The sequence below is a fragment of the Schistocerca americana genome, chromosome 3 (genome assembly GCF_021461395.2).
Source record: "Schistocerca americana isolate TAMUIC-IGC-003095 chromosome 3, iqSchAmer2.1, whole genome shotgun sequence".
Classification (NCBI taxonomy): Eukaryota; Metazoa; Arthropoda; class Insecta; order Orthoptera; family Acrididae; genus Schistocerca; species Schistocerca americana.
Window position 1 is genome coordinate 383,492,654 of NC_060121.1, and position 24,054 is coordinate 383,516,707.

The following is a 24,054-nucleotide window of genomic DNA, read 5'->3' on the forward strand; positions in this document are numbered from 1 at the left end:
TAAGAAAGAAAGGAAACTAACAAAGAAACTTTGAGTCACCGCAATCTACTCTCAATAGAAAAACCCCAGCATTTCCCTTCTAAATCCCATTACGCTGGGTAGTGGGACACCTTTTTTACACAAATGATTAAGAAGGTAGGCAATTTGTGCCCTAGTCACAATACCAATGTATTTTCAATAACAAGTATTACCAAGGAGGGTCTTCATGCAAAAAAATGTTAACTGTTGTTGGCTCGTATTAACTATAGACTGGAATGAGGTACTAATGTGTAAGTAGGGTCCAGAACTCGAAGATATCATTTAGCACACTCTTAGAAATACCAACACACTTTCAGTTTCATGCACTACTAAGTAGGCAAATTACATTAATTAATGGTGATTTTTACTCATATCCCACTTCTTAGGGAGGTATTGATGAATTAGCAGGACCCTGAACTAAATAATCTTGAATAAGGCATTCCATCAATTTTTGACAAAGTAATATAATTGGATAGATAAAAAATATACTGACCAAGTGGCAGCAGACACACACATCCCGTCTGGTAAGTCTCCACTGACCTGCGGTTCTGTCTGACTTTCCCGAAAGCTACCCTTCTCCTAGACCTTTTACTTCACCCCACTTCCTTCCCCTTCAACCCTTCAGCCTGAAGAAGGAGACATTGGCTCCGAAAGCTTGCCTAATTATAACCTTCTTTTATGTTTGTGTTCTGCCACTGCTTGGTGAGTAGATTTCTTTTAACTATTCAATTATATTATTTTGTCGAATATGACATTCATTGTGAAAAGTCACATCTACTATTGAGACTTAAATTTATGGATTAAATTTAACCACAAGATTTAAACTTTTATGGAATCTGGTAAGACACTACACCAAAAATAGTAAGTATTTTTTCAAAATTTTAAATATAATGTACCTGACTAGATTGCAAAAGGTGTCACAAAGTACTGTTAATCCTCCCCCCAGCACTGTGAGGGTTAATGGTAGACTTTAAATCATGAAATGAAAACAAATTCTAATTCATTCATTTGGCTTCTTAACTAGCTCCAAGGGCATTGCTCATTGGCTTAATGATACTGTGGCTGTGAGTAGCACATGCGATGTATGGGAGCATTCAAATGGGTGTGTGACTTAACACCTCAACTAATCGTTAAATTATTTTCTTTATTCCTTAAATTACTCACTGCCAGGAAAGCCACATTTAACATCACAAATAAAGTACTGCAGAACTGGACAAAACCAATTTTGTATTAGTGATGACTGAAGAAACAAAAATGATACAGTGCTAATGACATTTCCTTTGCACAGATGGAGATAACGGAAACAAGAGGGCTGCACTGGAGGGGGGGAGTGGGGGGGGGGGGGGGGGATGAGACAAACTGCAGTATCGTAATATACTCTATGGCTCAAAAAAGGATTCGTCTGAAAGTTTGCAAAGTTCTGTCTTGATTGTGTGTCTTCTGATGACTCAACACTTCCAATGTTTGGTGAGTTGTTTGTTTAATCCTTAAACCATTTACATCTGGACTTCCTATACTACATCCACATAATTGCTGGATGTTAAAAATGTTCTCCAATTGTTATATCATGGCTGGCAGATAAACATACTAACTAATCAATGTTTATCTGCAGTTCTTTGTTACTTCTGTCAATGAATGGTAAATAGTGTAAGGATTCAAATATAACAAGGAGACCACCTAGCAGTCGGATTTTTGTAATTTTTTTTTATATTGATGGTACCTAAGTTCAGAAATGAAATATCAGTCACCCAAGGCTATTTCACATTGAAAATTTTCAAGGAATTTTAATTCACTAAAATTAAGATAGTTTTCGAGACGCTGGAGACTGATAATTGGGAATCAGTGGGTCATTGGTTTGAATCTTGCTATTGTCTTTTTCTTTATATTTTTTTTATTCAATTAAAATACCCACATCATTTACATATAAAATTCATCAAATATATGTTAATGAACACTTATTAATCATCACTCGTTGTCAAAATGGAAATCTTTTTGTTTCTAATTACATGTTGCATGGATTTCAAATATACATTCTTCACTATAAATAATTTGTAGAAGAGCATTTAAATTTTAAAAATTACAACTTTATTAAAAATCTTTTGTAAACTATGGTAATTAACAATTTACACTTGCAATGGGAATGGAATTTTGTGATGGATGTGTAACTAGACACAAGAAAATGTGCAGTTTTCATTACAATAGACTATAAAATACGTGCTGATTAGCATATATCTGACGAATTTAATAATTAAATGATATAGGGGACACCACCTTATTGTAGGCACCTTCAGTGCCTGGCAGGAGGGCTTTCATGCTTCGATGAGGTTGAGAGCTGTGCCGGTGGTAACCGGAGTGGTCTCAACTATGGAACCAGATGAAGTGTGTCCCACATCACAAGGTAGGGGGGAATCTATAGGCTAAGTTGTCAATCACTCTAGGAGAGCCAACACCGAAATGAAAGTCCGGTTCTCCATGTTGGGAGTTGAGCGCAGGGTTGATACACCTGCCTTGTAAAAATTCTATTATCGTGTATAATTCAACAAGGAATGCCACATTGCCACTACGAAAACTAACTGTGTTAGGAAGCAGGAATGTGGATTTTAGGTGCTTATATAAAATCTCTCTGAGTCTGAGAATGGTGGAGAACTACGCTGGAGAGGGCAGAATGGAGGAAACTTGTTGATGAGACTAAAACCCACTCAGAATTTTAATGCCATGAGGGGAAGAAGGAGAAGGAGAAGGAGAAGGAGAAGGAGAAGGAGAAGGAGAAGAAGAAGAAGAAGAAGAAGAACAACAACAACAACAACAACAAGAGGTATTCGAATGGGAAAGAAAGACCACACTGAGATTCAAATTAGCATTCCACTGGTTACTTGATTACCACTGTTCAATACTACTGGGTGAGCCATGTCACCCGTCTTGAAGACTACCTTAATTTTAGTGAATTATGGCTCCTTGGAAAACTTCAAATTCAATTTTCTCGATAATTTTTAAGAACTGCATCAAACTGCTTTCGGCCATTGGTATTTCAGTTGTTAACTTCACATACCACATAAACAAAAAAAATTACAAAAATCCAATTGCCAGGTGTTCTCCTTGTAAGTTTTAATCATATTTTGGTAGTCACTCCTGCAGTTTTGGTGCCGCAGGTAGCTCTAATTTACACCACAGATGATTTAAGCTGATTTTATACTACAAAAAAACATCACATTAATTAATAACTAAGAAACTAATTTGATAAGCATAAGGTTGTCCCATGCTCTCAATTTTGCATTTTAGCCAACATTCAATACCTAATATTAAATGAATCCTGTTGACTTGCGCAGATTCTTCGAAGTCTGGCATTTGTCTGTGAATGCTACAATAGTTCATTACTAATGTTTCCACATTTTCATGTCAGGTTTCATCCTAGGGGTCTAACATGAGTATTTAGAAGAACTCTATGATTATTTGTTTCCAAAAGATACATATAACATTTTTACACATTCAACACAATGTTCATTTATTCGTTAATTTATCCCGACTACTAGATACATAATGGATGATGTTTGATATTATCAATCATTAAAGTTAGTATACATAATTATTGTTACCTTTTGCTCTCTGGAATTGTTAAATGAACACTAAGTTAGTGATTTACAGATCTAAATATTTTTTTTATAAAGACAGAGAAAGAGATTCAATAAAATTAAAGGAATTGTAACAAATTGGCGTTAAAGGAATTGTAACAAATTGGCGTTGGGTTACCATATTGAAACTATCAATGCAAAACTACAAGTTTTGATGTTCTATTTCGAAGTATGCAAACCCTTCAGTTGAAGATTAGTAACATGGACACAGCAATGACAAAAAATTAAATTTAAGTACTCACAGTATTTTGAAGATGCGCTATTGAAATTGTCAACAACTGTCTGACGCTGACTACAAGCTGTAGATCCATCCAATCGACAATATTTGTAGCCATAGTTTTCACACAGCTGTGCCATTAGATCTAATGTCTGTAACATGATACAACCATGAGTTGATCCACTTAGAGTCAGAAAAAATGTAACAAGCATTAAAATATAAGGTTTCGAATATATTGGTCTTTTCACATCTGGTTATCTTGCATGTTTGTTTTGTTGTGGTTCCTAATTAATGATATATAAGTGCTGGTCAGTTGTCAAAAGTGTGTCAATTACAAAGAATTATCTTTTGCAGCAGGTATAAGACCATTACGTGTAGCAAAGTGACAATTAAGAATAAATACTAAAACAGTTGTATTGTCTGTTCATTTTTAATACAAAACATTCTCAGGAAACAAGCAAAGCTGATGATAATGCAATCTAATTATTGAATCTTAAGTCAGGCAGTGTAACCAGAGAGACAACAATTGTGGATTAAAAATGAAGCACAAAACGAAATGCAGGGGTTATTAATATTGTAACTCATTGTACTCATAGGTAAAAGCACTTGAAAGAAGATATTAAATAATTTCTGTAATAAGTAGTATTAAGAGCTGACCTTTAGTAAGATGTTCATCCTCTATTGAGAACAACATTAGAGTAAGTTGGTGTCAGATTACAGGATAATTTATACTTTGTTTGTTTTTCTTAATGCTTTACCAAGAGCCAATATAATTTATATGTTTGTATAAAAATAAATAAATATATAAATAAGTGGATGTAACCATTTATGAAGCAGAAATAGATATTGTTGCATTATCATCTAATTTTTTTATGAGCAAACTACAAGCTCAGATTCTCTGAATGTTATATTTGGGACTTGATGTGTTAGATTAGGAACACATTTGTTGTATGAAATATAAGTGTGTTTTAATTAACTCTTAACTGTCATAAGTAATGATTTAAATAGTTTAGTCAACCTTTTCACTTTTTTAAACTCACTATATTGATTTTCAGTTTTATGATAACTAAGCAAAAATAAAGTTTATTCATGGAAAAAAGTTGTCATAACCGATATTTTTGCTTTTCCCAGATTTTCAATAAAAAAGGCAAATTATACAGCTATCAGGGTTTTGTGTGTGTGACATATGAAAGTTCATTATAAAAAAGGTACATTCCTTTCTTGAATGACAAAATATTCTTTCAAACAATGGAAAATCCAGAACGGAATGTAACAATACCAGAGAAGAAAAGTTGCTATTCACCATATAGCGGAGATGCTGAGTCGCAAGAAGGCACAACAAAAAGATTCACACAATTACAGCTTTCGGCCATTGAGGCCTTTGTCAGCAGTAGACACACACACACACACACACACACACACACACACACACACACACACACACACACACAACTTGCACACACGTTTGCAATCTCAGAGAGATGAGACCGTAGATCTTTCAGCACTTTATCTCACCTACCTTTACCATAAAATTACAAACAATTGTAACAATTTAAAAACTCTGATAGTGCAAAACAGGACAGCTTTTTTTTTTTCAAATAATTACTGAAAAAAAAATTATTTTGGTAGTTTATGTAGATGCTGATTGGCGCACAGATCAATTATCATAACAACAGCAGAGGCCACCACAGCGTGTTCTACTTTCTTCTACTTTGAAACATTTATTTTTTATTCTTATGAGCCTTTCCCATGAACCATGGTCCTTGCCGTTGATAGGGAGGCTTGCGTGCATCAGCGATACAGATAGCCGTACCGTAGGTGCAACCACAACAGAGGGTTATCTGTTAAGAGCCCAGACAAACGTGTGATTCCTGAAGAGGACAGCAGCCGTTTCAGTAGCTGCGGGGGGAACAATCTGGATGACTGGCTCATCTGGCTTTGTAACATCAATCAAAACGGCTTAGCTGTGCTGGTTCTGTAAATGGTTGGAAGGAAGGGGAAACTACATCCATAATTTTTCCCGAGGGTATGCAGCTTTACTGTATGGTTAAATGATGATGGCGTTCACTGTGGTAAAATATTCCAGAGGTAAAATAGCCACCATTCAGATCTCCGGGCAGGGACTACTCATGAGGACACCATTATCAGGAGAAAGAAAACTGGCTCTCTACAGATCAGAGCATGGAAAGTCAGATCCCTTAATTGGGCAGGTAGGTTAGAAAATTTAAAAAGGGAAATGGATAGGTTAAAGTCAGATATAGTGGGAATTAGTGAAGTTCAGTGGGAAGAGGGACAAGAATTCTGGTCAGGTGAATACAGGGTTATAAATACAAAATCAAATTGGGGGTAATGCAGGAGTAGGTTTAATAATGAATAAAACAGCAGGAGCATGGGTAAGCTACTACGAACAGCATAGTGAACACATTATTGTAGCCACGACAGACACGAAGCCCACACCTACTACAGTAGTACAAGTTTATATGCCAACTAGCCCCGCTGATGGCGAAGAGATTGAAGAAATGTACGATGAAATAGTAAGTTATTCAGACAGTGAAGGGAGACAAAAATTTAATAGTCATGGGGGACTGGAATTCGATAGTAGGAAAAGGAAGAGAAGGAAAAGTAATAGGTGAATATGGGATGGGAGTAAGGAATGAAAGAGGAAGCTGCCTGGTAGAATTTTGCACAGAGGAAAACTTAATCGTAGCTAACACCTGGTTTAAGAATCATGAAAGAAGGTTGTATACATGGAAGAGGCCTGGAGACACTGGGAGGTTTCAGATAGAGTATATAATGGTAAGACAGAGATTTAGGAACCACATTTTAAATTGTAAGACACTCCCAAGGGCAGATGTGGACTCTGACCACAATCTGTTAGTTATGAACTGTAGATTAAAACTGAAGAAACTGAAAAATGGCTGGAATTTAAGAAGATAGGACTTGGATAAACTGAAAGAACTAGAGGTTCTAGAGAGTTTCAGAGAGAGCATTAGGGGTCAATTGACAAAAACGGGGAAAGAAATACAGCAGAAGAAGAATGGGTAGCTTTGAGAAATGAAATAGTGAAGCATCAGAGGATCAAGTAGGTAAAAAGATGAGGGCCAGTAGAAATCCTTGGGTAAGAGAAGAGATATTGAATTTAATTAATGAAAAGAGAAAATATAAGAATGTAGTATATGAAGCAGTCAAAAAGGAATACAAACGTCTCAAAAAATGAGATCAACAAGAAGTGCAACATGGCTAAGCAGAGATGGCTAGAGGACACATTTAAGGATGTAGAGGCATATATCACTAGGGGTAAGACATATACCGTCTAGAGGAAAATTAAAGAGACCTTTGGAGAAAAGAGATCCACTTCCATGAATATCAAGAGCTCAGACAGAAAACCAGTTCTAAGCAAAGAAGGGAAAACAGAAAGGTGGAAGGAGTATACAGAGGGTCTGTACAAGGGCGATGTACTTGATGGCAATATTAGAGAAATGGAAGAGGACATAGATGAAGATGAAATGGGAGATACAATATTGCGTGAAGAGTTTGACAGAGCACTGAAGGACCTAATTCGAAACAAGGCCTCGGGAGTAGACAACACTCCATCAGAACTACTGATAGCGTTGGGAGAGCCAGTGCTGGCAAAACTCTACCATCTGATGAGCAAAATGTATAAGATGGGCAAAATACCATCAAACTTCAAGAAGAATATAATAATTCCAATCCCAAAGAAAGCGGGTGTAGACAGGTGTGAAAATTACCGAACTATCAGTTTAATAGGCCACGGCTGCAAAATACTAACACGAATTCTTTGCAGACGAATGGAAATCTGGTAGAAGCTGACCGTAGGGAAGATTAGTTTGGATTCAGTAGAAATGTTGGAACACGTGAAGCAATACTGACCCTATGACTTATATTAGAAGATGGATTAAGGAAAGGCAAACCTATGTCTCTAGCATTTGTAGATTTAGAGAAAGCTTTTGACGATGTTCACTGGAATCCTCTCTTTCAATACAGGGACCGAAAAGCTGTTAACAATTTGTACAGAAACCAGATGGCAGTTATAAGAATCGAAGGCAAGAAAGGGAAGCAGTGGTTGGGAAGAGAGTGAGACAGGTTTGTAGCCTATCCCCAATGTTATTCAATCTGTATATTGAGCAAGCAATGAAGGAAACAAAAGAAAAATTTGGAGCAGGAATTAACATCCATGGAGAAGAAATAAAAACTTTGAGGTTTGCCAATGACATTGTAATTCTGTCAGAGACAGCGAAGGACCTGGAAGAGCAGTTGAACAAAATGGACAGTGTCTTGAAAGAAGCATACAAGATGAACCACAACAAAAGCAAAATGAGGATAATGGGATGCAGTTGAATTAAATCAGATGATGCTGAGGGAATTACATTAGCAAATGAGACACTTAAAGTAGTAGATGAGTTTTGGTATTTGGGAAACAAAATAACTGATGATGGTCAAAGTAGAGTGGATATAAAATGTAGAATGGCTATGGCGAGGAAAGCGTTTCTGAAGAAGAGAAATTTTTTTGACATTGAGTATAGATTTAAGAGTCATGAAGTTTTTTTCTGAAAGTATTTGTATAGAGTTTAGCCATGTATGGAAGCGAAACATGGACGATAAATACTTTAGACAAGAAGAGAATAGATGCTTTCGAAATGTGGCACTACAGAAGAATGCTGAAGATTAGATGGGTAGATTACTTAACTAATGAGGATGTACTGAATAGAATTGGGGAGAAAGGAATTTGTGGCACAACTTGACTAGAAGAAGGGATCAGTTGGTAGCACATGTTCTGAGACATCATGGGATCACAAATTTAGTACTGGAGGGCAGTGTGGAGGGTAAAAATCATAGAGGAAGATCAAGACACTAAGCAGATTCAGAAGGATGTAGGTTGCAGTAGTTACTTGGAGATGAAAATGCTTGCAAGGATAGATTAGCATGGATGGCTGCATCAAACCAGTCTCTGGACGGAAGACGACGACGACAACAACAACAACAACAACAACAACAACAACATTCTTATGTGATACATCACCTGCATAGAACTCTTGCAGATCTGACGAAGACAAAGAGGAAACCTGTCACTGAGTTCTAATCCTACTTTAATATTCTCCACACAAAGTGCAGTGAAAATTTTTGTGAGTGCAAATAAAATTTTGCTATGACTGATCTTATCACCATTGCGCATTCAAACTGTATCACACTGCTTATTAGAAATTTTGGGGAAGGATTTCTGTTTCAAGCAGAATACAAGGATCGCTATTTTGATAATTTGTAAATAACTTTGCCCCTATAAGTGAGCACAACACTTAGGGCATCATTTCACAGCAACAGCAACCAAGTTATACCTTCATTTATTTCCTTTGTTATTTGGCAGGTACTTTTTCCACAAATTGAGAAGTATTTTCTTAAAGTGAGTTCATTACTTAGTTATTGCATTCTGTTGGATTTAATTTATTTTGTATTTCTTTGTTTTAACTCTTGTAGCTCTTGGGCACCCAGCAGTAGTCAATTAACATTGCAGAATATGTACACTGAGGAATGGAAACATTATGATCATCTCCTTAATAGTGCGTTGGCCCACCTTTGGAATGCAACACAAAGGTTATTTTGTAGGATACAGGTTTGACAAGCCCTTGATAAGTTTCCAAAGATATGTGGCACCAGATGTCTATGCACTGATCACCAAATTCCAAAAAATTACAGGTCAGTGGTTGGTAGTCATGGAGCTGGTGCCTGATAGAATTCCAAATGTGTTCAACCAGATTAAGGTCAGGTGAATGTATTGGCATTACATCACCGCACATTCACTATTGTGCTCTTCAAACCAATGTAAAACAATTCTGGCCTTGTGACACAGACACTTATCCTTGTCGAAGCACCACCACCATCAGGGAAGACTTCACACGTTAAGAAATGCAGGTGGCCCACAGTACATTCATGTAGACCAAAATTGTCTTGGTGCCTTTGATTATCACCTCAGGTCACATGGAAGCCCAACTGAATGTCTCCAATAGCATAATACTGTCCCCATCAGTCTGCATCCATGGCAAAGGGCATTTTTCGAGCAGCCATTCACCTGAATGATGACAGATCTGGACACTGTCATTGACTTAGTGAACAAAAAACATATCACTCCCATCAGGCACAAATTTCCATTGATACACAATGTAATCTCAATGACCTTTGCCAACTGCAATCATAATGAATGATGTCATTGGGTCAACATGAGAAAATATAAGTGTCATCTGCTGCAGAGCCCCATGTGGAACAATGTGTCTTGAACGGTGTGGTCTGAAATACTTGTGCCAGCACCAGCACTGTACACTGTCATCAGATCTGCACGTATTGCTGCCTATCCTGTTTTACAGAGGGGGCAAGAGTTCAATCGCCATGTACTGTGATGAGGCATGGACATCCAAGACAGTACTAGCTGACCAGTTTTGTCATCACCATGAAGCTCATTTCCGAGCACCAGGCCATAGCAACATGCTATCTATCAAAGTCAGCTATGTCAGTGTATTTCCCCATTTGCAGCCCGCATTGTTGACAGAATGATTCCCTATTTGTCTCCACTTACATTCTTTCCTTACCATATCATGCCACGTGGCAGTAATCAATCTCGCATTGGGCAGTGGTCATAATGTTTTGGCTCATTAGTGCAATTGTGAGATCTATCTTAAATCATTATACCAACAGGAAAATGTTGATTTTCTCTCTCAACTTGCTATTGGGGCCAATCCCAATTCAACACTTAAGGAATTATATGTTTCCAGTAGGACAGAAAGGTCATGCACCCCCTAAATGATTTTCTTATTACATGTGATACTGTGGCACATACTCGACTAGAGTATCCTTCCTAAGCTGGAGAACTGATTAATTCAACTGCAGGTAGTCTGAGCACTTAACCACTATGGTCAATGATGTCTCATAAAATTATATCACCCTCCAGCACAGACTAGCACTGGTCGCTGGTATTTCATTACTAAAAACACACAAAAGGCACCATCATGCTGTCATCTCTCGATGCCTGTGTAGACAGGTCTTGGTGCTGCTCTATCACAGCCACTGGTAGCTAACATAAATGAATGCCCTTGTTAGGCAGTGTGCATACTGATTAAATATCAACACTGAAGCCTAACACCTGGTAAAAGCATGTTCATGATATGTAACTTGGCAGGTGAAATCTCCTCAGTCATTTGCACTGTGGCGCACAAAATGTTGGAGCACTTTAATATTCATTTCATGGGGTTTATCCCTAATATCATGAAACTTCAATTATAGATACAAATAACAGAAATAATTTTGTTAATGAAATGTTAATTGAGGCCCTAATAAAAAATGTTGCACCTGAAGACCTTCCATGCACAATCATAACCGACAATTTGCAATTTGGCACAACTAATATTCATCGGTTTTCAAAATGTATTGTATCCAAATGGCATGACCACATGACAATGGTTCCAATTAATACTCAATTCAGCATCAGTCTTAAAGGATGGTAAAAACTTTCACAATAGCATTGTCCAAGGTCATGCAAGATTTTAACTTTCAGGGCCACCTTCACATTGTTTCTCAAGACATACCGGACAGCGCTGGTAGGAGGTAATAACCCGGCAGAAATCCTCCAAGGACAGTCACACTGCCCCCTGACCCCCACCCTCCCCATCATGGTGTTTGGTACAACTTTCAAAACCCTCAGGTGAAATTTCATGGCATTATGTGCAGTAGTTGAATTTAGGCAGCAGTATAACGTCGTACAATGTGTGAATGCTTAGAATCTAGTACTGTGCAGTGACTTCCTGCAAAACAAGGTTTGTCACCACACAAAATTCATGCTGGGTTCATAAATATGTATGATGATTTTCCTCCTCCAATTTCCACCACAAAGAATTGGACTGCCAATTGTAAACAAGGCTGTGAAAGTGTTCAACGTAATCTGAGTGAATGATGTCTGAAAATTGCAAACACAACCAATATCAAATTAAAATGTGCACAATATGATCTCGGAAGATCAGTGTATGAAAATTCATGAAATTGTCACAATTTTAAAGACTTCAAAACAATATTTTGACTACATTTTGCATGTAGAATTGCACATAATAAAGTTTTGTGCAAGATGGGTGGCACACCACCTCATGGTGGATCAAAAATGAATTCACATGACAACTCCCAAACAGAATTTGGCAGATTTTTGTAAAAAAAAAAAAAAAAAAAAAAAAAAAAAAAGACTGCAAAAGCAAATCGGGTAAGAGAAGGAATTTATATTTGAAGGTAGATAATGAACTGATCAAAGAAAGCACCAAAATTGCAGGCACATTTAACAGTTTTTTACTGTCAGTAGCAGACAAGTTTGGTTTGAGTACTAGATAGCCTACAAAGACAAAGAAAAGCCCACCAAAGCACATCTGATGAAATTCAAATTCATCCTATGTATCCAAAACAAGCTTTCAGAGTAATCTACCCTCTTGATACTAAATATTCACCTGGTCATGATGAAATCTATAGTGCAATAATTCAACTTAATAACATAAATTACAGGAAAACTCAAACAAGAAAACTTACGAATTCATGAGATGAACTTGCTGACCAGTTCATACTTTTAGGAGGTGAAAAATGCAGTAATGTCAACAGAAAGACATAAAAACACCTAGCTTTTGAAACTAATAATTCCTTCATCAGGGAAAAGAGAGGGATAGGTTGGGGAAGGTCAAAAAGAAAGGACAGGTCACTCAGACCGCAGGTTGAGACAGACCCACCCATAGGGGGATGAATGCTTCAGTACATCATTGTTCCTAGGTTTTTATTCCATAGTTAACAAGAGTTTCACATTTGAAAACGATTTGAGTAGGTAAAAAAATTCAGTTTGGATTCAATGTCAACTAGATGTCACATAACTTGCTTTCTTCTAAAAGGAAGAATATGGAACACATTACCTCCAATACAACCTCTAGTAAGGCAACGGTGTGTTCACATCAAACTTACCTACTGTAACTTACCAATACAATAAAATGTACATATTGTGCTATTCCTCGTGCTCTTATTTACATACTCATGAAACACCTGATTGTTCAACAATGGTAGAAGGTAACAATTATGTTATGAGGAAATTAAATATACCTGTGTATAGTATGACACAAACACCACACGCTCCTTAGTTTGCCTCAAATATTGAAGAAGACGTAAGACAATAATAAGCTTTCCAGAGTTTCTTGGACATGTTTCAAGTATTTCGGATGACAACATATGCATCAGTTTCATTTCAAGCTCTTCCTAGAATAAATTAAAATAAAATAGGTAATAATAATAATAATAATAATAATAATAATAAGTGCCACCATTGTCATATAAACAAGTGTGTCCCAACATCACAGAACAAGGTACAAGCCTCACCTCTATGACACTAGACTTAATAAGCACTGGATGATTGCAAACTTTCTTAAGTAAAGTAATAATATTGAGGTGCGGAACTGATTCCAGAGAAATTAAGTTTTCTTTCCGTGAGTCCCAGTAATCAATCACTGCTCTGTACATACTGATCTGAAACACGTTTTTAAAGTCACTGATTAACACCAATTAAAGATCTTAAAGTACTTTGTAGTAGAAATGATGAGTCATGTAGTCACTGTTGGCAGAATTAAAAAATTGCTATCGTTCATACTGTTTAAGTTACTTTACAAATCTTATTTAAAAACTCGAGTTGCCAGATCCTCCGTTTTTTCCAGATTTATGTGTTCTTTTTTTTCCTATCTCTTTTTTCGTCTGGTTTAGGTATGCTATTTTTTCTTTCCTTCTTGTCTTTTAAGTTCATGTTCCTATAAACAATTTCCGGAATTTCAGAAGAACTTTAAATGCTAGGGAACCATAATGTTCTTGTTTGCATGGATATATGTATAATAAATGATTGTGGGCTCATATTTATGCATTGGTAACACAACCAGTCACTTCTTGAGAATAAATACATAGCGACTAGCATGAGACTAAAGTCTGTGCACTTAGTGCAGGAGTATTGTCCTTATTCTGATTGAGACTCATCGGTACAATTTGGTAGGCTTCATGACTGTAACATATTTTTTTCAACAGCTGACATCCGTAGCAATCTAACAGTTACTTTTAGTACAAAGTAATGGTAGTAGGTGTCCATTTGTAGCAAAAGTGGTACAAAGATACCCTGACTGATAAACATTTATCTTGACTGATTGTAAGTATAGTAGCAACAATAATGAGGGAGTCGTTTCCATTTTTTTTTAATTACCATATCTACCTGAATGTAAGATGGATTGAAGGCTTACTAAGACAACACAAAGCAGTGGTTAGGTAAAATAAAGTAACACATATAAATAATAATAAACACGGTAAAACATAAATCATTTCACATAACACTTTCATGCTATGTTTTTTCTTTCTTATCTCCTTTTCTGGAAAAACTTACATCCAAAGCTATTCAGTGTGTAATAGTAACACCTTTTCCTATTTCTGAGCTCCATCTTACTTGCCACAGGGGGATACTGATTCAGTTGTTCACGGTAGCAAAATGGAAACCAGACATTGCAGTTGTGGTCCTGATATCAAGCTGATAATGTGTGTAGTGTTACATTATGAAACAATGTGTATATAGTGTATGCAGTGTGTCTACATCTACATCTACATCTACATCTACACTCTGCAAACCAGTGTAAGGTGCATTACAGAGGGTATGTCCCTTTGTACCAATTATTAGGGTTTCTTCCTGTTCCATTCACATACGGAGCACAAGAAGAATTGTTGTCTGACTGCCTCTATGCATCCAGTAATTATTCTAGTCTCATTCTCACGATCCCTATCTGAGTGATAAGTAGGGGATTGATGTATATCCCTAGCGTAATCATTTAAAGCTGGTTATTGAAACTTCAGTGATAGACTTTCTTGGGACAGTTTATTTATGTCTGTCTTCAAGAGCCTTCCAGTTCAGTTCCCTCAGTATCTCTGTGAAATTCTCCCACACATTAAACAAATCTGTGACCACTCATGCTGCCCTTCACTGTATACATTAAATATCCCCTGTTAGTCCAATCTGGTATGGGTCCCACACACCTGAGCAATATTCTAGAACCAGTCATACGAGTGATTTGTTTGTAATCTCTTTTGCAGACTGATTGCACTTCCCCAGTATTCTACCAATAAGCCAAAGGCTACCACCTGCTTTACCCACAACTGAACCAATGTGATCATTCCATTCCCTGTGCTGTGACTAGTAGTGAAAAATGGATGAACAGAGTAGCCCTAGCCTAATACATTATTAGATAGCTTCTTTGTAAACAGTATTGAACACTATGAATAAACTGGATAAGGTAGCACTTTTTTGAACAGATTGGCCTTGCTTTCAGAAGGGAGGTGGCTTCATTCTTCAGCTGGCCATACTGATTTGGTGTCTCATGGTTTCCGTAAATGTGTGTGTATAAGAATTACATTATTTATGTTTTTCTTCAATTATAATAATAAGACATGTCTAATACCCTTGTAAAAGTAATCTACAGATGAATAAAACTACTGCTGCTTCTGCATCTGCTGCTGCTACTACTACTACTACTACTGCTACTACAAGTACTATAACCTTGATTGAAAATGATATCCTTTTTTAAGAGGTTTCTTCAGAATTTTTATTCTTAATTTATTCTGACTAATCAATATAAAGTATCTGTCTAAAAAAGTTATCGTTATATCTACTATCAACTTATCCCTTTTATTAGTTGTCTACTTCTGATAATACGAGGAGAAATAAAATAAACAAAAAGAAATGGTTTAAGTTAATTATTATTTTTCACTTCCTTTATTGATTACTATATAAGTCAGTCATCTGTCGTGTCACTATCTCTAACAATAGTAGTAGTAGTAGTAGTAGTAGTAACAGATCAAGTAGTAATAATAATAATATGTAGTTGTAGTAGTAGTAGTAGTGATGATGAAGTAATAATAACAATATGTAGTTGTAGTAGTAGTAGTAGTAGTAATAATAATAATAATAATAATTATTATTATTATTATTATTATTATTATTCTAATGGTAACAGATGCAGACAGATGGGGTATGCAAATCCTTTCACAACAGAGTAAGGATCCACTGGTTCAGCATGGATATTGGCAGTTATTTTCACTTTCATAATGAATTTAAGGAAAAATCCTTGTATTATAGTCACGTAAATAAAGTAATTGGTGTGTGTGTGTGTGTGTGTGTGTGTGTGTGTGAGAGAGAGAGAGAGAGAGAGAGAGAGAGAGAGAGAGAGAGAGAAAAGGGGGGGGGGTAGAGGCATGGAGAGAGGGGGGGAGGGGGGGAGGGAGAGGGAGAGAGAGAGAGGGAGGGAGAGGGAGAGGGAGAGGGAGAGAGAGAGAGAGAGAGAGAGAGAGAGAGAGAGAGAGAGAGAGAGAGAGAGAGATCCTTACAATCAGTTGGCACCATGATCTCATGGTATTTCCTGATGAGCTGAAGTAATACAAAAGTCTCAAGTTTTCAAACAGGTGAGGTCATAAAAAATGTATGAAGTTTCAATGAGTGTCAATGAACATTTGTAACCTAAGGTTTGGGGATAAAGGTTATAAAAACAGTATTTTGTTGTTTCAGAAAACCAGATATATTCTCCTTAGACTGAAACATAATGCTGAACACAGTTTGAATGAATCTCGTATCTTCAATTTTGAAAAGACTAGTGTGATGTGCAGGCCGAGTGGTCACTGGGACAACATGATAAACAAACAATTTAAATTAGGACCAGTAACGGCTTCATAAACAGAGGCAGTGGCTGTATTTGAGATCCAATTCTTGTCACAACACACTTTTTTTCAAATGCACAAGTAAAACAATGAGAATATATTTATGCATATAAAAAGTAATTATTACAAAAAGAAATTATATGTTTATTTCAAGCAATTTCCATCACAAATTTTTCTTATGAATTAAATCATACACTAAGCCAAATTCTCTGATTTCCAAGTATCCTGTTTTGTAAATCTATGAATATGGTTTTAAGATCTGCTCCTGGGATAAACAAAACATAGTGGTAAGAATAAATAATAACTACAAGTGTATTATATGAAATCAACTATTTACAGTAGTACCTGAACTCTCTTCATTATGAAACATGAAACTTTTTATTAGACATTTTGTAGTCACTAGAGAACAAAAGAAAATAATTTTTATTAGACATTTTGTAGTCACTAGAGAACAAAAGAAAATAATTTAAATCCTTATATACTAGAAAAATAAAATTAGGAATAACTGCAATAGGGGAAAGAAAGATAATTCAGCAGGAACTTAAAATTTCTCAGGCTCAAGAGATATGAAACATTACCTTGGTCAAACAAGAAGGCAATGAGATTCAAAGACAAGGCAAAAACATGATGGACTGAAATAATCATTACATATCATCTAAATAAGTAAATCATTTCACGACAAAAATGAGACACATGCCAGTTTCTGTTTTTCCTACTGCACTTTGTGAGGGAAACAATGGGGCCATATTGTCAATGCAAGTTTGTCTTTAAACAATGGAAAAACCCGGGTGGAATGTAACAATATTATGAAAAGGATAGTTGCTACTCACCAAATAGTGGAGAAGCTGAATCACAGATAGGTCACACAACAAGCTTTCGGCCAACAAGATCTTTGTCAAAAATAGATAACAACAGTTAACAGACACACACATCCACACACTCACGTGAATGCAACTCCCACACACATTACCATAGTCTCTCACAGTTGAAGCCTGACTATGAACAGCAGTGCATGAGGGAGAGGCAACTGGGTGGGGTAAGGAAGATGATGATGATGAGGATGATGTTTGGTTTGTGGGGCACTCAACTTCACAGTTATCAGTGCCTGTACAAATTCCCAATCTTTGCTCAGTCAAATCTCGCCACTTTCATGAATGATGATGAAATGATGAGGACAACACGAACACCCAGTCATCTTGAGGCAGGTTAAAATCCCTGACTCCGCCGTAAAATGAACCTGGGACCCCGTGCTTGGGAAGTGAGGACACGAATGCAAGACCACGAGCTGCGGACGGGGTAAGGAAGAGGCTGGGATGGAGAGGGGGAGGGATAGCAGAATAAGAATGGGGGGACAGTAAATTGCTGCTGCGGGAGTGTGCAGGGGCGAGATGGAGAGAGGGTTGGGCAGTACAGTCGGGAGAGTAGACGGAGGGCGGAGAGGTGGAGAGGGGGAGAAGTTAAAAGTCTGGGTGCATTTGTGCAATGGAGGGCTGCATAGTGCTGAAATGGGAACACGGAAGGGGCTAAATGGGCAACGACAGTGTCTAACGAAGATAGAGGTCAGGGGGTTTTGGGAACATAGGATATATTGCAGGGAGAGTTCTCACCTGTGCAATTCAGAAAAGCTGGTGTTAGGTGGGAAGGTTCCAGATGGCACAGGCTGTGAAGCAGTCATTGAAATTAAGAACTTCGTGTTGGGTGGCATGCTCATCAACAGGGTGATACAGTTGATTTTTGACCACAGTTTGTTGGTGGCCACTCTTGCAGACAGACAACTTGTTGGTTGTCATGCTCATGTAGAATGCAGCACAGTGGTTGCAGCTTAGCTTGTTGATCACATGACTGGTTTCACAGGACTGCTGTTGATGGGATAGATGATGTTTGTGACCAGAATGGAGTAGTTGGTGGTGGTGGGGGGGGGGGATGTATGGGACAGGTCTTGGATCTATATCTATAGCAGAGATGTGAGCCATGAGGCACAGGGTTGGAAGCATGGTTTGTGTAGGGATGGATGAAGATATTGTGTAAGTTCGGTGGGTGGCAGAACGCCATTGTGTGGAGTGTGGGAAGGTTACTGGGTAGGACATTCCTCATTTCAGGCCATGACAAGAGGAAGTGAACAGGGCATGACAAGAGGAAGTTGAAACCATGGCAGGGACTGTAATTCAGATGCTTCAGTCCTGGGTGGACTGAGTCACAAGTGGAATGCTCCTCTGTGACTGGACGGTGGGGCTTCAGAATGTGGTGGGTGACTGGAAAGATAAGGCACAGGAGAGCCATTATCATACAAGTTTGGGGGGGGGGGGGGGGGGGGGGGGGATGATTACAGTCTGTAAACGCCTCAGTCAGCCCTTGATGTGTTCTGAGAGGGACCACTCATCACTGCAGTCCGCACGAACAGCCTCCAACAAACTGTGGCCGAAAAACAACTGGATCACCCTGTTGCTGAGCACGCTGTCCAACATGATGTACTAAATTTCATTGACTGCTTCACAGCCTGTGCCATCTGGATCCTTCCCACCAACACTAGCTTTTCTGAATCGTGCAGGTGGAAACTCTCCCTGCAATAGATCCTATGTTCCTGTACCCCTCCTGGTCTCAACCTCTGTTAGACAGTCCTTTTCTGTTTTCTGCTACCCCCCCCCCCCCCCCCCCCCCAATCACATCACTCCGTTTAACCTCCCGAATGTACCTAGCTGCCCTACACTCTCTCTCTCTCTCTCTTCCCTGCACATTCCTGCAGCAGCACTTTACCATCCCCCACCCTTACCATCTCCACCCCAGCTCTTCCTTCTCTTCCTTACCCCCACCCAGTTGCCTCTCCCATCTTGCACTACTGTTCATAGCCAAGCTTCAGCTACCAGAGTCTGTGGTCTTGTGTGTGTGAGTTCCATTTGCTTTTGTGTGTGTGTGTGTGTGTGATGTCTATTTTTGACAAAGGCCTTGTTGGTCGAAAGCTTCTTTTTTTTTTTTTTTTTTTTTTTTTTTTTTTTTTTTTTTTTTTTTTTTTTTGCCTATCTGTGACTCAGTGTCTCCACTATATGGTGAGTACCATCTGTCCTTGTCATAATATTGTTACAAGTTTGCCTTTAGGTACTCATCAACATGATAAAATGTGAGTTTTATTAGTAATTACTTTGCATTATTGCTAAAAACGTTTTACTTGTTTTTAATGGATAGGGGTCATCTGAAGAGTAGGGTGCTCATATTTCTCACTCTATCATATTTTAATAACTTTTTGATAAAATAGTGTTTCTAGAATATAAATACAAGGCACTGAAAATATATTTAGTTCTTTCAATATAAGTTTGACAGTTGACTATTATTATTATTATAAGCCTCTTTTGCATTAGGAAACTATTCTTGTGAATAGCTCCCAGAAAACAATGCCATGTGCAATCACTGAATGTGCAAATCCATGGTACAAGTTTTCATAGTGTCTATATCACATGGTTGTCTGAGGATTCTGAAAGCATAATAAAGACTGCTCAGTTCTCTTTGCAGTGTGCTATCAACCTGCACTCCGAAAAATCTTATCTTTTGTTCATTCCATCTCAGGTGGTCTAGAGGATCCCATGTGACCATCTCTGATTGCAAATTTGCTAAATTATCAAGGAAAGATATACAAATTTCTAGCTCAACAATTTTAATACTTTGTGAGTTGGAATCTCATAAGTAAAGGGCAATAAAATATTGTGAGACAGTCGAGTGGGAAAAATCTCTAAAAAGATCATTTGACATGTAATTACACCTCTGTTATTTATTCAATTTCATTGCCATCAATTTTTACGAATCACATATAGGCAGGATGGATGGAAGAGCATATGAACTTCCCTGCTTGTACTTAGCAGCAGTTCCTTCTTTTGCTTCCTGCATAGAACCCATTTGGATGAGTCACTTAATTTTGTATTTCAGTTGAGCAGTCGAGTTAGACTGAGAGAACAAATCTGTGTTTGTCTGCAAGTGAAACAAAATAAGTATTTACAAGGCTTAATGGGAGGCCACTGATAAAAAGTAGAAAAAAATGCTGAGCCTTCTGGGACACCGATGCTTACTGGGGCTTTTCGGAGTCAATTTCTTTGAATTCCCAGGTTCTGATTCCTACTATTTGGTTTCAGATGGTGAGATATCATTGAAGCCACTGAATTGTTATATCTCTGATGCCACCTGAGTTTTAATTCTTAAGCAACCATGAGCAATTAACATGATCAAAAGCTTTACTTTGGCCAATGAAAAGTCCAAAAGGAAGTTCCTTTTGACTGAAAGATCTAAGAATGTGGTCAGTGAAACCTAAAAGTGCACTGTTAACAATGCCACTTTTATTAAATACATACTGGTAACTGGTCAGTGCTTTTATTTTGTCGAGAAAAACTATTATCAGAGTGTAGATGACATTTTGAATTATCTTATATACAGGATGTAAATGGTACACGCTACAAAAAAAAAACTGTTAGTACAATACAAGTAATTCATTTAAAACATGTAGTTTGTCCATTTCCTCTGGTTGTCCCAGAAAAAAAAAACAGTTCGTCTCAGGCAACATTTTTGAACAAGTAGACACCAAACAGTGCACCAGGATTAGGCAGGACCTGTGTAAACATTATGTACAGTAGACTGGTAGAATTCATTAAATAGGATCAAAATACTACGGAGTGCCTACTGTGCCCCACCTCCAACACAGGTGCACTCATTTAAGCAATCATTTGATGTTCTTTACAGCTGCGCTTACTAACATTGTTAGCATGAGTTGCAAACATATAGGCAACCAAGGCCTGCATGTTTGAGTCATTGTAATATGCCAATCGTCAACACTCGTAGAGTTACCTGTGCAAACGTTACTGCAACTCTGTTAAATGTTAGGATGGAAAGGAGATTTACTGCCAATCAACCATGAGATATTCATTAATTTATGGCAAGGCAAAAGGTATTGCGAGTGCAGCTGTACAAATTTATCTGGAACACTTGCCACAATGAAGACTTCCTGCATGATCAAAATTTGCTGCCATTCGCCAAAGGTTTGCATCATCATAATTCTCTACTTTTACTCAATTCATTCATGGTGGAGTACAGTAGTGATCTTTACCTTTCTGCATTTATTATGCATGCAAATCATATTGCCTGTTCTGATATGCTTTCTTTTATTATTACATAAATCATGACAGAATACAACTTATGAGTATGTATTTAATATGCATAGAGAGAAACTGGCACTTCATTGCCCCGTGCGGAAGGGAGAGGCCCTCAACATGAAGAAAGTACACTGGAAGCTGAGGAACAAATTCTGGACCACATCCACGAAGATCCTAATCGGAGTACTAGAAGCACTATCCACCAAGTGGGTGTATCACACACTGTCATTCATCACACTTGGAAAGAAGAGTGTCTGTGGCCTTACCACATTCACCATGTATAAGTATTGGAAGAACAAGATTTTCCTTGTGACAAGGACGCTCACAGTGATTTTTGTTACAAAGTGTGCAGCAGGATTCTGTAAAAAAAAATGATTGTTACAGACAAAGTGTGTTTCACTCACGACAGAATAAATGTGGAGCGTAGAAAATCTGCACCAAGCAATTGCAACATATTATCAGTGTCCCTTTTGCATAAATATATGGGAAAGTATAATTGATAATTACATTATTGGGGCTTAAGTTTTACCTGCACAATTGACTGGCAACAATTACCAAACATTTATAGAGGGAACATGGCTACCATCCGTGATGGTGCTCCACCCACATTGATCACAGGGTACGAAGGCTTTTGAATAGATAATTTCCAGGATGATAGACGGGACATTTTGGTTCCGCATTTATGGCCAGCTTGCTGTTCTGATTTAAATACACTGGATTTTTGCTATTGCGGCAATATGAAGGAACTTTTTAACGCTTAGCAAGTAAATAATGTGGATAGACTTACACAGAGGATTTTCGATGTTGCCAATACCATAAAGGCAAATGTGCATGTGTGTGAACGAACGCTATGAAACTGGGTTTGTCACAATGAAGCATGCGTGGAATTGAATGGTGGCCATTTTGAAAACTTATTACAGTTTCGGTGTAAAGGAAACAAAGTAATGTGGGTTTCATTTTTGTTACAGTATTGTTCTACGAAATGGAAACAATCTGAATTTAATTTCATTATGGTACTGTTGTCAAAAAAGGAAATAGATGTTTGTAATTAATGCACAACAAATTACATGGTAACTGATTTTGTACTAAGAAAAACACATTTTATTTGATGCTAGCTTTTCTTTACTGCCACTACCTTTGTTGTGGTAATATTGTAAAAGAGAAAACATCTGGTTGTACTTCATTGTTCACACAAAACGAATTACACGTTCTTGACAACTCAATGACTTTTTACATGGCTTGTTTCGGTAACACCTGACCGCCATGCCACATCATTGTACATGTCCAATGTTTACATTTCTCTGGTTCGTTCATTACTTTTATCTGACTGCCACAGTGACGTTGTTAATACACAAACATGGTCATGTACTGTCAACTGATAATAGAAACAGAAATGCATCTACTATCATTCCTACAAATATTTGTTTTTTAGGAATACAAAAACAAAGAATGTTATACAACAATATTTCATTAGACTTTTTTGTCAAGCACACCGAGATGAACCACCTGTATAATTTGGCAGCTTATACTGTTTACACCCTGTATAGCTAGGAGAATGGAAACTGAGCCATAATTGTTTATATTATGGCTGTCCCCATTCTTGAAGACCGAGATTATCTTTGAGGTCTTTAATACTTCTGGGTATATCCTCCAATTATTAAACTGTTTATCACATTACACAGATTGGACTCATGATTTTTAATACCTCTTGTTCAGCTACTGAGTGTAGGTAATGCAAACATCTACTGCTGAGAGTAAAGTTTTGAACAAATACTGGAGCAGTGATTCATGACAACAGATTATCAGGGAAAATACAATAATACTAGCTAATAACGTGCTTATCTGTTTAGCATCTGAAACTTTTGTTGCATTTAGTTGTAGGTATTCACGAGCACCCACTTGGTGTTCGTTCCTTTGGTGTTTTTGACACCTACCACCTATATGAGTTTACTATATACTGATAGTTTCAGATTCCTAACCACTGTGCAACTCTGCATTCCTCACTTCAGCAAACATTGCCACAGGTGAAAGAAATGATAATTGACAGATACAACTCCTAGGCTTCACTGGGGATTGAACATGACGTGGCTGGGTTAGAACCCAGGACTATGGACGCTTTTGATTACTGGTCAAAGATGCTACCCCTAGACCATGAATTTCAACAAAGCTGTGTGCCAGACTGGGACTCAAACCTGGAACCCTGACTTCAGCTCTACCAAATGAGCTACCCACGCACTACCTACAATACAAAAATGTACATATGTATGTACACTGATGAGCCAAGACATTATGACCACCGCTTAATAGC

General features: G+C 37.6%; 1 protein-coding gene across 5 annotated transcripts in view; it reads right to left on the reverse strand.

Moving 5' to 3' along the window:
* The window catches only part of LOC124605663 (DNA repair and recombination protein RAD54B-like), a 336,958-nt gene that overhangs the window by 103,830 nt on the left and 209,074 nt on the right, over positions 1-24,054 (reverse strand). For 3 of the 5 annotated variants that reach the window (XR_006978669.1, XM_047137502.1, XM_047137499.1), the window contains 3 exons: positions 13,264-13,410; positions 12,991-13,143; positions 3,890-4,016 (listed from right to left, as the gene is read on the reverse strand). Coding sequence is in view for 4 of the 5 variants with exons in the window: in XM_047137502.1 (XP_046993458.1) it covers positions 3,890-4,016; positions 12,991-13,143; positions 13,264-13,410 (427 nt within the window). In the remaining variant the exon portion in view is untranslated. The remainder of the gene's footprint in view (positions 1-3,889; positions 4,017-12,990; positions 13,144-13,263; positions 13,411-24,054) is intronic. The other 2 variants (XM_047137501.1, XM_047137503.1) reach the window with 2 other exon arrangements.